This window comes from Vigna umbellata, chromosome 2, assembly GCF_029865625.1.
Source record: "Vigna umbellata cultivar VRB3 chromosome 2, Vumbellata_1.0, whole genome shotgun sequence".
Classification (NCBI taxonomy): Eukaryota; Viridiplantae; Streptophyta; class Magnoliopsida; order Fabales; family Fabaceae; genus Vigna; species Vigna umbellata.
In genome coordinates this window covers 39,140,704-39,159,357 of record NC_142166.1, presented here as the reverse complement: position 1 = coordinate 39,159,357, position 18,654 = coordinate 39,140,704, and the positions used below count along the sequence as shown (strand labels likewise).

At 31.4% G+C, this 18,654-nt stretch overlaps 2 protein-coding genes across 2 annotated transcripts; one reads left to right on the top strand and one right to left on the bottom strand.

Annotated features, from left to right (window-relative positions):
- Positions 1–483: 483 nt before the first annotated feature.
- On the top strand, positions 484–2,299 carry LOC124842355 (putative indole-3-pyruvate monooxygenase YUCCA11). The gene is made up of 4 exons (XM_047318819.2): positions 484–1,110; positions 1,417–1,650; positions 1,757–1,882; positions 1,969–2,299. The coding sequence occupies exons 1-4, from the start codon at positions 496–498 to the stop codon at positions 2,191–2,193; spliced, it is 1,200 nt and encodes a 399-aa protein (XP_047174775.1). The 5' UTR covers positions 484–495; the 3' UTR covers positions 2,194–2,299.
- A 13,737-nt stretch (positions 2,300–16,036) lies between these two features.
- Positions 16,037–17,375, bottom strand: LOC124842351 (uncharacterized). The gene has a single exon (XM_047318814.2). It carries the CDS (start codon positions 17,371–17,373, stop codon positions 16,240–16,242), a length of 1,134 nt encoding a protein of 377 aa, XP_047174770.2. The 5' UTR covers positions 17,374–17,375; the 3' UTR covers positions 16,037–16,239.
- Positions 17,376–18,654: the final 1,279 nt, after the last annotated feature.

Here is an 18,654-nt window from a genome sequence, read left to right as displayed (position 1 = left end):
TTAATTGTTTTGGTTTTTGATCTCGTGTCAGTGCAATTTTGTTTTTTGTTCTCATAAAAAACTTGAGAATTGAAGAAAAATTAGTTAAAAGCCCAAAAATACAATGTAAAAACTAAAATAAAAAACTAATAAAAGGTAACTGTTAAAGCTCAAGAGCCCACAGTAAATTTTCTTTTCCTGGCTCTATACTGATATAGCTGAATCCCCCTGTACAAATGCCAGGCAATAAAAATAATCTATTTTTGAAAAAAGTAACTGAAAAAATTAATTATATTGCTTTTCTTGAATTTTCCAATTGACTTTATTGACCAAAATATAGAATGATAGTAAAAAAGGAAAACTAAAACTGGGTTGATCACACACTCCTGGTTGGCAAGTTGGCAACTCATGATAAGTGCCAAATAAACAATGTCATGAATAGCAGAAGCTTATAAAAGGAGAAGCACAGCAGAAGGTGAAAACCCACACAGAAACCAATATCAATCCAATTCTGTCATGGAGATTGAAGTTCCTGTTGTGATTGTGGGAGCAGGCCCTGCTGGTCTTGCAACCTCTGCATGTCTCAACAAACTTTCAATCCCCAATCTTGTCCTTGAAAGAGATGATTGTCATGCATCTCTTTGGAGGAAAAGAACATATGACCGTTTGAAACTTCACTTGGGCAAAGATTTCTGCAGCCTCCCTCACATGCCCTTCCCTTCTGATTTCCCCACCTTTGTCCCCAGGATTGACTTCCTCCGTTACTTGGATAGCTATGTCTCTCGTTTCAAGATTTCCATTCGGTATAATAAGAATGTCGAATCTGCGTATGTTGATCATAACACTGGCAAATGGAAGCTTCTTGTCAAGGACACGGCATCAGATGCTGTTCAGGTTTACGTCTCTGAGTTTCTGGTGGTTGCATCTGGGGAGAACAGTGAAGGCTATGTCCCCAGGGTTGAAGGGCTTCAAAGGTTTGAAGGAGAATACATGCATTGCAGCAACTACCTCAATGGAAGGGACATGTATGGCAAAAATGTCCTTGTCGTTGGCTGTGGAAATTCTGGAATGGAGATAGCTTATGATCTCTCAAATTGGGGTGCAAATACTTCCATTGTCGTCAGAGGCCCTGTACGCCATTCCTCTCTTTGCAAACCCTTTACGTCTATTCTATAACAAGGAAATACTTAAATTTATCTATAAAACGTTAAAGATGATACCTTTATTAAAACACCCACATATATATTCTAAAAATTATGATGCTTTATTGCTTTGATATTATTTTAACGAAATTTTCTGAATACCATTTTATATATTTCTTAAACTGACAAAAAAGAAATGTTGCCTATTTATATATTTAGGCCTGGAAGTTCAACAAGGTTAGGGTAAGCTTCATAATTAAAAACATAAACCTCGTACTGATCTATGTGTTTTTAGGTTCATTTTTTCACTAAAGAAATGGTGTTCGTGGGAATGACCTTGCTGAAATACTTGAAAATTGAGAGAGTGGACAAGCTTATGATGCTTATGAGCAAGCTCAAGTACGGAGATATGTCTAAGTATGGTTTGGTGAGGCCAAAGGATGGACCGTTCGCTTTGAAGAAAAAGGGTGGTACTACTCCTACCATTGATGTTGGTTGCGTTGGTAGGATCAAGAAAGGCGAAATAAAGGTAGCTAGGGATCTCTCTCTCTCTCTCTCTCATTTCTTTAACCAGTGTTTCTTTCATGTTAATTAACACCATACGTTGATTCTGGTTGCCACCTTTCTGTGTTCAGGTTTTCCCAGCTCTTTCAAGCATCAAAGAGGGCAAGACGGTTGAGTTTGAGGATGGAAGGGATGCAGAATTTGACATCATCATCTTTGCTACTGGATACAACAGCACTGTGCTGAAGTGGCTTAAGGTGCATATAAAAACAGTAGAAAAATTAACAAGTAAAAATGTTGATATTGGCCCTAACTGGTTTTTGTGTGAGTTGTTGAAATGCAGGATTATAGAGAACTGTTCAACAGTAATGGAATGCCAAAACCAGGTTTTCCAAATCACTGGAAGGGAGAGAATGGTCTGTACTGCGCTGGATTTTCAAGAAGGGGATTAGATGGCATTGCTTTTGATGCACAGCGTATAGCTGATGATATCAGTATGACTACAAGTGCAAGAGGTCCCGATTGTGACGATGCCAACTTAGCTTCCCTCAAACTCATACAAAAATAAGTTCTCTAAAGTATGCTTCTGTTTGCCTGTAATGGGACTCACCCATCTGTGCCATAAAAATAAATAAATGTGCACAATGTAAAATCTGATACATATAATAAAGTCATGAATTATACTATAATTATAATTATGTCTAATAATAATTAGTATATATATATATATATATATATATATATATATATATATATATATATTAATATGGTTTTTCCTTATTTCTCGACCAACTTTTTTTTATTTGTCCTTCTTTGCTCAAATTTATTTCTTAGAATAATTCTATTGAGTCATTGAAGGTTTACTCCAATTTTTTTCTTTTTTAAATCGACATTTTCTAAAATATATTTAAATGGAATGTTACTAATTTACAAGATAGTTATGGAATGCCACTGGTTTTTCAATTTAAGAAATTAGATGCAGCCGTAAGAAAATAGTTTTCCATTTATCCCAAAGTATGATATTAACCACCTCTTCAACCAGTTCAAAAACTTCAAATTGATAACAATGAATTAATGATACTTCTCAAATATGTCATTCATGTTTAAATCCATTAAACGTTTTGATACCTATCCTCCCATGCTTTCCTTTTAAGTACTTTCCATTCGATTAATTAACACGTGAATAAATTTATCCTTTTAATTTATAAATATTAGTATTTATAGACTATTATAATTATAAAATAATTAAATATATTTTATAAAAAATATTTATTTGTAAAAAAATGTTGATACATAATAACAGTTGATCTGAACTTTAACTTAAAACTAGAAAAAAAATTTAATTGGTTTGGTCATATGTAACAAATAATTAAATGCTTGTGTGGTATTTCATTTATAGATAAATACATATATTTAATAGAATTTATTGTATTTATTTAATTTAGCAATTAATATATAAGTTTATTAAATGTATAAATTTTAATTGGAGTCTCTATAAAAAGTATATTATTAAATAAAAATTAATAACTTAATTCATATAAAAAAAGGAGTCTATTAATATTAATAATTTATTAAAAAGGAAAGATGAAATAAAAATTAATACATACGTATGTATATATTAAAAACGAAACGTGTTAATACAAATATATCGTGGATGTAATTAAATTTAATAAACTTAGTTATATACACGTCATTTCTTTTCTTTTCTTAAATAAAGTAATATTCACCTTTCTTATTATATATATATATATATATATATATATATATATATATTGTAAACATGTTAACAAATTTAATTATCTATATTATAAATATTTATATAAGTTTATTAAAACAATATTTTTTACAAACAAGATACATTTTTATATTTTTCTGTAAAATATTATAATAATAAAATAAGTAAAATTTTCATATATACTAGTTTTAAAATCGTGCCTATACAAGTTTGTGTTTGTTCGTGTGTTTATTTAAAGATATTTAGAAATTGAGGAAAAAATAATAAATATTTTTATGTCTATAATTTGATTCTGAATAGAATTAATGTGAAAATTTATTTATAAGTTTAAAAGGTCAATATGTCTGTAAAAATATAAATAATAGACTTTGTAAACATACAAAAATAAAATATATGAAAAAATATAGGATAAACTTTCTAAAAGTATAAAGGATATGTACATATATGTATAGTAAACTCACTAAAAATACAAATTAGTGTATGAAAAAACTGATTTAATGTGTATTGCTAGATTCGTCTAAGTATTATATTGACACACTCGTCTAATGTGTATTTTTAGACTTATCTATAATCAGCATATAAACAAACTTGCCTTATATATATTGCAAGGCTAATATAATCAAATAATGAGTAACGTTTTCTAATATGTATCAATAGACTAATCTAATGTGTATGAGCATACTCATGTAATATACATTGGTAGACTCATTTAATTAGTGTGTGAAAAAACTCGTCTAGTATATGTTGAAGGGCTCGTCTTATTAGTGTATAGGCATATTCATCTAATGTGTATTCTTATACATCTAATCAATGTATGAAATGACTAATATAATATTTTTTGTTATACTCGTATAATTAGTGTATAAATAGACTCATATAATGTTTATTTCTATAGTCAACTAATGTTTTTTTGCTGTTCTCATATGATTAATGTATGATCAGACTCATATAATGTGTATTAATAGACTCGTATAATTTTATGTGGAAAGACTTGTCTAATGTATATTTCTAGAGTCGTATAATCAATATATGATGATTCTCTAATGTGTATTGTTAGACTCGTCTAGTCAATACATCGACAAATTCATCTACTTTTTTTGCTTTACTCATCTAATTAATGTATTCTTAGACTTATCTAATGACTTTTATTACACTCATCTAATCAAGATATGAAATGACTTGTCTTATATTTTTTTTATACTTATCTAATTAGTGTATGGATAGTCTCGTCTAATGTGTATTGTTATAGTCATGTAATTTTTTTACTATATTTGTCTAATCAATGTATGAAAAGACTTATATAATGTGTGTTGTTATACTTGTCTAATCAATACATCAACAGACTCATTTAATATGTATTGTTGGACTTGTCTAATCAATATATGGACACACTTATATAACGTGTATTGTTAGACTTATCCAATCAATGTATATTCATACTTGTGTAATGTGTATTGCAAAATTCGTCTAACCACTAAGTGAACAAACTTGTATAATATGTATTAATAGTCTCGACTAATCTTATATATGGACAGACTTTTCTAATGTATACTGCTAGACTTGTCTGATTAATATAAATACATACTTATATAGTGTTTGTTGTTAGACTCGTTTAATTAGTGTATGGACAAAGTTGTCTAATCAATGTATGTTCAAACTCCTTTAATGTGTATTAATTGCAAAAATCGTTTTATTAATGAATGGAAAAAATAATTTAATATGTCTTAATAGACTCTTATAATTTGTGTATGGACAAACTTGTGCAGTTAGGCTTGTCTTACCACTATATAGACAAACTCGTTTAACATTTATTGCTAGACTCATCAATTAGTGTATGGACATACTCATCTAATTAGTGTATGGACATATCCATAGGTATTTTTATAAACTCGTCTAATCAATGTGTGAAATGATTAATCTAATATTTGTTTTGCTATACTTATCTAGTGATGGTATGGACATATTTATCAAATATGTGTTGTTAAACTTGTCTAACCAGTGCATCAACAAACTCGTTTAATGTTTTTTGTTATACTTGTTTAATCAATGTATTCTTAGACTCGTTTAATCAATGTATGAAATGACTTATCTAATACTTTTTGTTATACTCATCTAATTAGTGTATGGACAAACTTATTTATTGTGTATTACTAAACAAGTATACTCGTTTAATCATTGTATGAGCATATTCTTTAAGTGTAAATATTTTTAGAGTCATCTAATATTTATTGCTATAGTTGTAAGAATAGCAGTGTCCAAGAAGCTATTTATCTACTGATTGTTCATGGTGTCCCTTCTTTCTTTCTTTTTTCTGGATTGTTGTATGAAGCCTGACTGGGATCTATTTTTGAATTGACATTAAGTTTCCAACCCTGTTATTTTATTATATGCATTTACAACCAGGATATATTATCATGCTGAGTAATAAAATTACAGGGACGTGCTAGAGAAGCAGGGAAGATAAACAAGAGCTTATTCACCCTGGGACGTGTCATAAATGCACTTCTGGAACATTCTTCTCATGTGCCTTACAGGTTCATGTTAACAACATGTTCAATTAAAATTTGAAAACGTTTTCCTTATTATCTATGTCATGTTCGTGTTGTTTCAGAGACACTAAGCTTACAAGGATTTTGTGAGACTCTCTAGGAGGGAAAACAAAGACATGCATAATTGCTACTATTTCTCCGTCTGCTTATTGTATGGATGAAACACTAAGTACACTAGACTATGCTAGACGTGCAAAAAGCATAAAGAATAAGCCTGAGGTCTGTTGCCACTGCTCTTATTGTCCTTTGTACAATTCTTCTAAAAGCAGTTTTAACTTGTCTTTTAATAGGCAAACCAAAAGGTTTCAAAGGCCGTTTTGCTGAAGGACTTGTGCATAGAAATTGAGAGGATGAAAGAAGGTACATTCATCACCAATTTGTAAGTTTAGGAATGTAGAAGAATATTTTGTATCTCATCTTTGTCTATGTGAATTAGAAAGAAGGTACATAGATATTTGAGTGTTGTTTGATGAATTAGAACGTAAATCCTTAGTCTAGTGGTAAATGATGAATTGACTAGGAAAGAAGTTAAAACTGTTTTGGATGGTCACTTATTTACTTCATTAATCTGGTGGTGCATCTTTTGTAAGAAAAATAAAGAATCCTAATTTTTGTTAGTGATTAGATAGGGTAACATTGCTTGGTTGTTCTTGTACCAAATTTAATGTGTGCATATGCTTTGTTAGTGTAGTTTTTATCTGAACAACCATAATAATCAGATGCAGAAACACAGATGAAAAAGAAAAGAGATTTTATCCCAAATTGGATGAACATATGCAAGGTTAAAAAGGTAAAACATCAATTGAGATGGTGGGAGCTTAAATACAACATAAAATAAAAAAACAAGTCAGGCTTAGGTTTAGGAAGAATTCTTTCCTTGTAGATCTTGTAAGAAATGTCATTTACTTAGTCTAGCAACAAAAAATATTTGGTAGCAAGAAACAATATGTTTATTTTATCATAAGTTGTTATCATTATTAACTCTTTTAAAATCTTATCAACTAGTAGAAATTCATAAGAAATATCCATGTTGCAACAACGGTGTTTGCCTAGAAATGAGAGGCTAATGTTTCTTGTGTTATGCGTTGCTGATTTTAGCTTGAACAAGATGTCTTCAACCTATTAGTTATGATAAAGAGAAATGACTACAATCGGGAAAACAATTCCTCACAAGACACCTTCTGAATGAAATATCTATTTTAATTCCATTTGTTTACTTGACAGCTTAATCAATGTTGAAGTATATAGTTTTTTAAAGTTACACTTTACTGAGGAAGTTTTATTTTCTTAGATATATTCAACCTTATTTTCATTTGGATAATGATACTTTGACAATATTTTTTTGACAACATTTTAACACCATGTCATTTTGTGATTGGTTCATGTTGGTGTTTATGACTATTATTGTTGATTATGGAGTAATTTTGGACCAATCACAGAATGACACGTAGATGACGTTAAAATGTTGTAAAAAAATGTTGTTAAAGTATCATTATCCTTTTCTTGTTTTGTCTAACTTATTTATGTTCTCTCAATAAAAAAACTTTAAAATGGGTTCTTATTGTTCTTAACTATTTATGGAATGAAAATGTAGGTGTTGGAGTTGCTTGGAATATTGCCAATGTGCATTCTGGTTCATCAGTGGTTGTTTTGGTCTTGGAGTTGTTGGGTTAGCTGTATGTTTTCTTTCTTCTTCCAACATCTTTTGTTTCACTGTAATTTGCTTAAAGCTTAAATTACTTTTAGTAATTTGCTTAAACTTGCAATAAGACTCACTTTTGCTTCTTTCCTTCATATATATCTTCCATCAAACCAAAAAAAAACTCCTATAGTAAAAGTGATGGCTAAAGCAGTAAGAATCATAGAAAAAAACACTAATGTTGTAATTTTGTTTATTTTGTTCTCTTCTCATTAGGTTTAAGCCTTAGTAATATATGAAACAAAAAACAAAATCTAAGGATGATATAGAAAGTTTTATTTTTTTATACCGGTTATAACAACACTAGGTATAAAAGTGAGCTTCTTTTATACCTGTCTAACACCAGTAGGTATAAAAATGAGGTTTTTTTAGTATCAAAAGAGTTTTTTTATTAGACTTTTATACCTGTTATTGACAGAATCAATGTAAAAAAGTTAAACTTTTTTACCAGTTCTATAACCAGTGTAAAAATTGAAAACTTTCAATACCTTTGTTTTTATATCTTCTTAAAAACCAGTATAAATTTTTTTTAACAGGTATAAAAAACCTTTTTTTACATAGTGGTGGTTAGACTTGTGTAATCAATATACATATAATATATATTTCTAAACTTATTTAATGATAATATAAATGCATTACTAATATATTTTAAAACAATTAGTTTGTCAATTTTATTAATTTGAAATGACCTATATTAAGTATAATGTTTTAATTTTTTCTATTATAAATACAATTATTTAAAATATTATACAAATTTTTATGTGCATATTTTTAATGTTAGTTTCTTTTTATTAAATAATATTTTTAATTTTTAGATACTAAAAATATGAAATATATTAAACAATAATAATATTTATATTATAGTTTAAAATAAAAAAGATAAATGTAATATTTTGTTCACAATATTTTGTATGAAAAAATGGCAATTATTTTTATATCACAATGTCAACAATTTGTATTACTAATAAATATATATTATTTTTTAAATAATTTTATTTTAAAAAATAAAAGTAAAATATATTTTATAAATTTAACTTTATTAACTAAGTAATTAAAAATCATAAAAAGATAGAATTAAAGATTAAAAAAATTTAATATAGACAAATATTAATACTTTAAATACAAGTTATTTTTTTTAATGTTTACTTAGTTTATATTTTTAAAATCATCAAATCAATATATATATATATATATATATATATATATATATATATATATATATATATATATATATATATATAATTCAAGTTAGTATTTGTATTTAATGATTGTTATAACTTGGTTATCCATGACTTTGTGGTTATTGAGACGTTGATGTATTTTTAACTGAGAAATGAAATTAAATCACTAATAGAGCATGTATACAGGGATAAAACATTTTTTTTAATATTAGTATTTAAACTTAATTCATGGTTAGTTGTTCGAAATTAGAACTAGATGAATTATTATAAGCTCAAAATTAATAGGAATATAATTTGAGTAATTTTGTGATTTGTTTTTTACTTGAATATGGAATTAAGATGTTTGCAAATGCATGTTGTTAGAAAAAGGTAGTCCTTATATTTCAAGCCACGAGGGAGTGAATTAGATTTCAAAAGCTTTTTAAATCTTTAAAGAATCTTTAATCTTGAAATCATTAATTAAAGATATTTGAATCAATCAACTAAAAAAATGTAAAAAAAAACTAAAATACACAAAGATTTATATCGGTTCAACTCTTACAAAAAGTCTACGTCTAATCTTTCCTCAACAATCTTAATTTAGATAATCTACTAACTAATCAAAATTTGATTTAAAAAATATAATGATACATGATATCTCACCACAGTCAAATCTAATAATAAATTATCATATATTATACAAATTCCTAATGATATTTATTATTTATTTTGAGACAAAATGCATTTATTGTTTTCCACTGACAACACGTTATTTTTCTGACAGGTAAATACATGTTTTTGCTATTTTGTGTCTAGTCTGTGAGGTGTACTGGTAGGAACAACTAATAGTTATATATTGACGCTTGCTTACTTTTATTTTCCTTTCCTTTTCACTTTTCCTTTTTGTTTTTGCTATGTCTACTCTTGTTATGCATTTGTTCTAAATTGGAATCTGTAATGCTGAGATTAGTTATGTCTTAAGGGAGAGTGAGAATGAAAAACAAAAATTCCTTTACAGAAATAAATAAAATTTTACTGTTGTGTGGCTTTTGTTTATACTTTGTACGAAAGATCACCAAGATGGAATGTGGAGATATGTTGACATCAAATAGGACATTCGCGCTAAGAAAAGCTAACAGGATGCAGAAGGAATACACTACTAAGGAGCTTTATAGAGAAATGAAGTCATGTGTAATTTTTTCATGTTTTTGTCTTTTATTAGGAGGGTCAAATAGTTATAGATTTACATGTTTTAAGATAATCTATTAAAAAAAATTATATATTATGTAAGGAGATAAAGATAAACAAGAAAAAACTTGAATGAGTATCTTGCTTTAGTAAGACAGAGGACACCATGGTAACAAATCTTTTTCTATTTTTCCTTTTTTTTATATGGGTTGAGAAAACCTTATTATCTCTATTAAATATATTTATTCGTTAATTCTTTTGACGTCATCTTGACTTCATGCACTAGTGCAGTAAGGGGAAACGACACCAGTTATTTTCGTCTATAGGCAGCGGTTCTTGAATCGAGGCATATACAGACGAGGCAAAAAGTCCACACCTTTATGCCTCGGTTGTGAACCGAGGTAAAAAGTTGGAGGATTTCGCCTCGGTTCATAGGAAACCGATATAGTACATTTTTCGTTTTTTTATTTATTTTTTTTCGCAAAACTTTATGCCTCGATTTCTTCCGAACCGAGGCAGTATACTGTTGTTCTCAAAATAAGTGTATCATATTATCATCATTTTTCACTATCATCATATCCGATAGTATTCGTGCATCACAGCTTGAAACCCATGACAAAATTTCAAAGTAAAAAAGAAATTAAAGCATCATATGCAGGAGACCATAATCGACTTTCTTCCATGAACACTTTCTTCCATTCTTCTTTTCTTCTTTCTTTTCCATTAACAAGACATGAGGAACTTTAGTCAAATAAGTCTCTGCTCATCTTGCCCTTCGTTTATCACATTTTCTATCACAATTACTTTTCCTCTTTTGCCTTTAACAAAAATAGCTTCTTTGCAATTTTCTAATATCTTCTTACAATTTTTGTCACTCCAATCATGCAGAATCCACTTCAAAAAGATTTATAAATTTGTTAATAACATGAATCGAATAGTAAATTCATATTCTATTTTATAAAAAAAAAGTTCCAGTAAAGAAAGAAGTTTAGGAAACATTCGTTTATAGATGCCTACCTTGAGTAGAACTACATCAGCCTTGGGAATAGATTCGAACATGTCACCACCAACATATCTCAAACTGTTGGTTCCCGACAACTTCACAACCTTAGAGCAAACATTGAATCTTTAAGCGAATTTTGTTCAACTTTAAACCTGGAATTAAAGCAGAGAAACATCACAATCGAGACTTCAAGCATGTTGAGACAAAAAGGAAACTTGTTCTTGGACTCCATAAATACAAGGTATAAAGATATAGATTAAGCTCTCCAGATATTCCACAACCATAATCGGCAAAAAGAGAAAAACTAAAAAGTAAAGACACCAACTTTCCCACAATTTCGCAGCATCCAAAGCAGAAGAAGCTTCAATATAATCCATCTAACAAAGAGCAATGATAGTGACTATCATAAAGAGACCAAATTGAAAAACCCCTTTTAGCAACATCAGAACCGAAACCCCCACACTGTAGAGAAATCATAACCACCATACTGTAGAGAAATCATAACCATCACAATGCAGAGAAACCCACAAAATACCTGAAAAGGGGTCAGAAAACCCTAGAGACGTGGCAAAGGGCGGTGGGGCGGAGGGCAATTTGGGGACAACAATTCGGTCCTTCAGCACCTAAAACCAAATGGGTAGGCAAAGGGCGGAGGGCGGTGGTGACGCAACAGCAAGGGCAGTGGAGGCGCGGCGAGAAATGAGTGAATGAGTAGTGGTGGAGGCACAGCAAGGGCGGGGAGCAGTGGTAGAGAACGCGAGCAGTGGTGGAGAATGTACGCAAGCAGCGACCACGACGATGAAGGCGCGACGAACGTGGCGGTGGAGACGCGATGAAGGAGGCGCGAGCAGTGGTGGAGGCTGAGCAGTGGTGGTGGAGAGAAAAGTGCAAAGAAGAAGAAAACTGGTCGCAAAATGTTAAAAATCCTAGAAAGAAGTACTACTTCGGTTCTTTGTGAACCCGATGCCTAAAGGTTTAGTATTTAAAATATTTGTCAGGAAGATGGGTATATGTCTCGGTTCCCCAGGCAAACCGAGGCAGTAGCACCCTGACAAAAAAGGTTTGATATAAAAGATCAAAATTAAGTCAAATCTGGAGGGTTATACGTTTCGGGTGGTTATTTAACCGAGGTAATAAAGCTGTTATGCCTCGGTTCCACTTGAACCGAGGCCTATAAGTTTGCTAAAATTGCAAAAATGCCACCGCGTTTTCATATGTTTCGGTTTTCTACAAACCGAAGCGTATTAGCCGCATTAGTATCCCAATGGATGGGCAAGCTTCTATTATAATATGAATATATTAACCTTTAATTAAAATTGTAAGGAATGATCATAATAGTTAATTATAAAATGTTAATAAATTCTTAAAATTGTTGAAATTTGATAGCCCTTGATATTGTAATTGTGAATTTGCAACAGATCATGACAATATATATATATATATGGCTTAATACCTTTTTTGGTCCCTCTTTAGGGGGACAATGTTCAAGTCCTTCCTACCTTTTTTTAAAAGTTCAATATGGTCCCAAGTTGTGAAAAAAGTGTACAATTAAATTCTTTTTGGTCACGGCGTTAAATATTTAACGATCCAGCTGACAACGTAGAGTGATGTGTGCAACGTGGCTGTTTAGGTTCACAACGTGGCTGCATAAGGGGTAAACATGTAATTTTCATTAAAGTTGACGTGGCAGTGGTAAAAAAAATTGTGAGTTAGGATTTGGGTTACAGAAATCGCGATTTGAGATTAAACATTTTGGAAGAGCTATCTTCCAAATTGGGTGATCTTGAAGCTGAAATCTGCACAGCAAATTGAAGTCCTCAAATCACTGGCTCGAAAGCCACGTCTCTGATTTCCGACACCCACAAGCGAACTCAGGCGCTGCCTTCTTGTTTGGCAGCTGCATCCCTGAGAAAGCTCTGCATCCACCTCAATTCGTTCTTCAAATTTTCCACCTGCCCTCTTACCCCTGCTAGCTGTGAAACCGCCACCGCTGCTTGCTCCACCAATAGCTCCGTCAACTTTACTTTATTGAAATTCAATCTACCATATTATTATGCAGTATGCATTTTTCAAAAATAAATATCAGAAGAATATATAGTTTTACAGGAATAAAATTGATTTTTTAGATAAATCTTGTCAAATCTATGCCGGATAGAGAAGATGGAATTAACCTCCTGCAAATCCACTCCTTTTTTTTTTCTTTTTAAATGTCTTCAAGTGAACACAAATAAAATAAAAAATCTATTTATGCAAACAATCGTAAATAGTAAATTCTTTCAAAGTGAACACATAGTTGTTTAAGATATATGTATTAGGTATCACACTAATTGCATAAGAACTCATCATTTAAAGTAAAAATAAATATCATAATACAAAAGATCAATCTCTAGACTTATATATATATATATATATATATATATATATATATATATATATATATATATATATATATATATATATATATTTCACCTAACATATTTCTCACAGAATCATCTTAGATTTTTATTTATTTATTATTTTTGTCATTAAATGCATACAAATTGCAATTGTAATACAAATCTCAATGACCACCTCGGAATCAACAGTTTCAGTTATTGGGAGAATGGAAGAGTTGTGGTCAGCTCTAGGAACCAAAAGCAGCAGCCAAAGTGGAGTGATCCTTAAGATGTTCCTGATCAAAATAGCCAACCAAATATTATCAAACCTGGTTCTTGTGATCCTCAGAATGTGGAGAACAAAGCCACCACCCCATGCTGCAGAGAGAAGTCCAACATTATCAATTGACATCAAGAGAGCAAAAAAGGTTCCTTCAATGCCTGAGGGACACAGCTTTGAGCTAAGCACAAGCATAGGCATCCACTTTAGCCTGTTAGTCATTTGGGCTATGCTTTCAAAAATCACGACAAACACATAATCTGCTATGCCAAACTTCAGGTTCCATCTCAATACCAGAACCAGATCAAGCATCCCTGACAGACCATATATCAACTGAGTCCAGAACAACAAGTTCCTGAATGCATATTCCTTCAGAGCATATTGATATAGGATTGCACCTAAAAGTGACCCCATTGAACTAATTGAAAATATAAAACCAACACTCTCCTGTGTAACATAAATATTAATTCATCACATTTAGTTTCTTCAAAAACTTCACTGACAAAAACAGCTTCTATCAGATTTGTTTTTTATCCAACCACAACATTGATGAATGAGGAAGGAAAGGAACAATGTATTTGCGAAAGAGAAGGAGAATGATGTTGGGATTAAGGTGGAGTATGTTCGTAACGGTGACGTTCACTGTTTTTGTGTTGTGGTTTGGAACATTGCACGTCCAAGCCTCTAATTTTGTTTTGGCCTTCGTTCAAAACGCCATCTTCTCCGACAGAATCACCGTTTTCTCCAAATCCTATTGCCCGTGCGTTCCTTCTAATATCTCCCTTTTCCTTTTATCCCATATCACTCCCCTTTTCCTTCATTCCGTTTGATGCAATATTGTCTCAATAATTAGGGTTTGCTACTCTGTTTTTTGTTTGTACCTATTGCTTGCGCGCCAAACGCATACTTGCTGAATTAAATGAGAAACCGTGTCGGAAATCAGAGACGTGGCTTTCGAGCGAGTGATTTGCGGAATTTAATTTGATGTGCAGATTTCAGCTTCAAGATCACCCAATTTGAAAGACAGCTCGTCCAAAATGTTTAACCCCAAATCGCGATTTCTGCAACCCAAACCCTAACTCACAATTTTTTTACACTGCCAAGTCAATTTTAATGAAAATCACATGTTTACCCCTTATGCAACCACGTTGTGAACCAAAACAGCCACATTGCACACATCACTCCACGATGTAAGCTGGATCGTTAAATATTTATGACAAAAAAGGATTTAATTGTACACTTTTTTCACAACTTGGGACCACATTTAACTTTTTAAGAAGGTTTAATAGCCAATTTAGTCCCCACTTTGGTTGAAAAATCTCAATTTAGTCCCTCGTTATAAAAATGTTTTAAATTAGTCCTAACTTTTAAAATAGTGGGTCAGATGGGTCCCTTTCGTTAAATATAAGTTAACGAAATTAATGGATGATGATGTGACACAGCTTAAAGCTGATGTGTTAGATTGGTCCCTCGTTAGCTTTAAGTTGTGTCACATCATCATCCATTAATTTTGTTAACTTATATTTAACAGAAAGGACCAATCTGACCCACTATTTTAAAAGTTAGGACTAATTCAAAACACTTTTATAAGGAGGGACTAAATTGAGATTTTTCAACCAAAGTGAGGACTAAATTGGCTATTAAACCTTTTAAGAAAGATAGGACGGACTTGAACATTGTCCCCCTAAAGAGGGACCAAAAGAGGTATTAAGCCTATATATATATATATATATATATATATATATTTTATTTTTTTTATGCCTTCAAAGCTGGCCGTATGAAAATAAATAAATAAATGAAGTGTGTTTTCTATCCTCTTTTATTATTAACACCAAATCGTTTTCATGTTCCGAATTGATTTGTTCCTTTCTTGACCATTCTCTCTATTTATTTCTTTGCTATTTAATTAGGTAATTGAATAATGATGATCTCTCTTATTTATTTTGATAAACTTGTGCTGGCTGGCAATGAAGGAAGCTTCAGATTAAAATTTTACACCAAACATATTCAAAGCTCTATCTGTGTAATACATGCGACGACTTTAACACAAGTCTTTCCTTCCACCTCTCTGCACGCCACGCTCACGTGGAGACAAATTAATTATTATCACACATCCTTACAACTTGTCATAAATGATATATCGGACTACTATTTTCCCTTCTATAATAAATACTTTGATATCTTCATACAATATATTAACCATTAGTATGTACTGATTAAAAAAAGTAAATTAAAAATAAAAACTATATCTACAAGCACCTAAAAAGAATGGCAATGCCCGATCATACTAAGCAAAAGCAAGTCAACGCTTGTTTTCTATAATTAAACCAAGATTTAAAAATGAAGAATTCAAAATGCAGTTTAGACCAAGTCATACTTTTCAGAATACACACACGTTGATTATAAAAATCAAGATCACAGATTGACAAATTAACCGCCACCAAATTTTATTAACAGACATCGGAAAATGAAATTAATTAAGGCACTGGCTGGAGATAATTAATCCTGTGGATTCAGCAATCTCACATAAGTGCTTGATATAATTTCACAACGGGAAAAAGTTTCTTATGGCACCAGAAATTAAACTACATATATGGCAGATAATAGAACATAGTAATGTAGCTATCAGACATGGCTCTCTTCCATTTGAACATCTTTGGCCTTCAAAGGCTCATACTCTCCGTGGTACACTTCAAGGTGATCAGACAAAGCGGATTTATCGATATTCTGATGGTGGTAGGACTTGCAAACGAAATAGAGCACCGTTTGGATCACGAGTTGGAACAGATACAACTGAGAGAACAGCACCAGACACACTATCCCATAAAGTGTTCTGTCCACCGACCCTAACCTCCACCCATGCACCACCGTTTTCTTGAACAGAAATTGTATCAACCCAAAGGAAACCAACAGCTTCAAGAATATGAGTACCGATAAACCCGTCTTCCCCCTTATCAACGCGTTGCTCTTCAACATGGCTCCAATCCCACACGAGTCTTCCAACACAGTAACAACAGTGGCAAGATTCCAAACCACGGTTAAGTAGACAAACCCTGCGAAATAGAAGACCGCCAACACCACAAAAAGCCCAACTCCGCCGCTCCTTCCCCCAGTTGTAAGTGCCCATATGACGATGACAAGCACTGCCATGACGTTGTAGGCGAAAAAGGCTGCGAAGGTGCACAGAAAGGTTACCATGAGTCTCTTCCAAACCTTGGGAACGACGGTCATGACCTTGGAGAAAGTGACCTCTCTTGCGGTGTAGATTGAGGCGATGGTGTATACCACTGCAGAGGTGGAGAGGAGGGAGAAGATGAGGAGGAAAGTGAAGTAGATGAGCTTGAAGAGCATGAAGGTGGTCCATTCCGAAGAGAGCATGTTGGAGAGGGTGTGGTATTGGGGTGTGTCTTGTGGGGTTTCCATCATTTGTTGTGTATTTTTGACGATCTTGCCGAAGAGGATGTTGGAGACTTCGATGTGGATGAGGAAGATGAAGGAGAGAGGGAGGATTAGAGTTAGGGTGATCTTGCTGAAGATCTTTCTCCATGCAAATATGATTTTGTAGGATTCTCTGTAGACGCCAGAGAACCCCAGGAACTGCATCTCTTCTTGTTCTCTGTCCATAGCTCTCTCTCTGTATTCTCCAATGGAGTTTTGGTTTTGGTTTGGTGGGGGTGATATGGGTTCAGAATATATGAGGAAACGCTTTGCAAGAATCTGACTAAGGCTGGAATTTGACTCGTTGCTCTTCACCCACATTATCGTTCTATGTGCTATTATTTGAAAGCAATCAAGTCAACGATTAATTTGTGTTTTCTTTTATCGGTACAATGATCGGTCAGATGCATATTCAATTTAAAAAAATAAAAAATAAAAATCCAACGAATGAAAAACCCAATAAATAATAAAATATTATTAGATTGCATCATATTTTGAAAACAATTCAATCCATTGAAAGAAAATATATAAATATGAATTTAATGAATGTGTGTGTGTATATATTCGAAATGATCTTTATTTTAAAAGTTTTATTACTTACTATTGACATAAATTATATTCTAATATTTATATAAATAAAATCAGGAGCACTTTGGATATTAGTAGTTATTCATGTGTTGTATAGTATGATTTTTCTATGGGTTCAACATTATAATATTACTTTTTTGCAAGATTTTTGCAAATGACATTTCTTTTTATTAGTGATAAGAAAGTATTTGATTTTACTTTTTCTCGTAACATTAATTCGATAAGAAAGAAAAAATTCTATTTTTTTATGTAGTTCAGATTTAAATTCGATTTATGCGAATTGAACGTGGTCGGTTGGTTCATCAATCCACTTATCTAATTTTATTTTAATTTTATAAAAAAATATTTATTATATTTTTGTTTGAAAAAATTATTTTAATTCTTTATTTTAAAAATTAATTAAACATTTAAAATTTGTAAATTTTTTTTATTTTAAAAAAATTATAATTAAGTGGTAGATCGGTTGGACCAGTTAACCTATTTTCACAACTCTCATTTTACACGTACTTTTAAAATTGTTTAATAAAATATATTAATATCTTTAGGTGAGTGTCCTACCAAGGCACGTCAAAAGATTTATCTACAAACACAACAAAAAAAAATGAATCTAATAAATACTTTTGTTTTTATTTTCATAGCTAATAACCTTAAGCAGCCAAAAAAGCGAAAGCAACTTCAGACAGAGGAATGGCATGTTTGTAATTGTAGTGAAAATGGAGGGGGTTTCCACTTGATCGTTGTATTTTGGCCATAATGGATTAAATAATTATTTTATAATCGTTAACGTTACGGCCAAGCCGTGACGAAAACTACGAATGAGAATTTAATAAATAAAAATTCTTTGTTAATAATAAATATTGCTTTTGTTTTTGTCCTTCTTCATCAAGCTTCTTTTTCTTGGACAATTAGGGTCTCGACAAAGAATCGAGAGCATTTGCCACAATTTTTACGCTTCGATAACAGTGTTCTTTGTTTGTACCAAAACTATTTTTTCCAATATAAATATATAATATC

Excerpts from the sequence above, each read along its gene's own strand:
- LOC124842355 (XM_047318819.2), top strand. The coding sequence starts at position 496 with ATGGAGATTGAAGTTCCTGTTGTGATTGTGGGAGCAGGCCCTGCTGGT. Across the intron at positions 1,111-1,416 it reads CCATTGTCGTCAGAGGCCCT|GTTCATTTTTTCACTAAAGA; the intron begins GTACGCCATTCC and ends ATGTGTTTTTAG. Across the intron at positions 1,883-1,968 it reads CTGTGCTGAAGTGGCTTAAG|GATTATAGAGAACTGTTCAA; the intron begins GTGCATATAAAA and ends GTTGAAATGCAG.
- LOC124842351 (XM_047318814.2), bottom strand. The coding sequence starts at position 17,373 with ATGTGGGTGAAGAGCAACGAGTCAAATTCCAGCCTTAGTCAGATTCTT.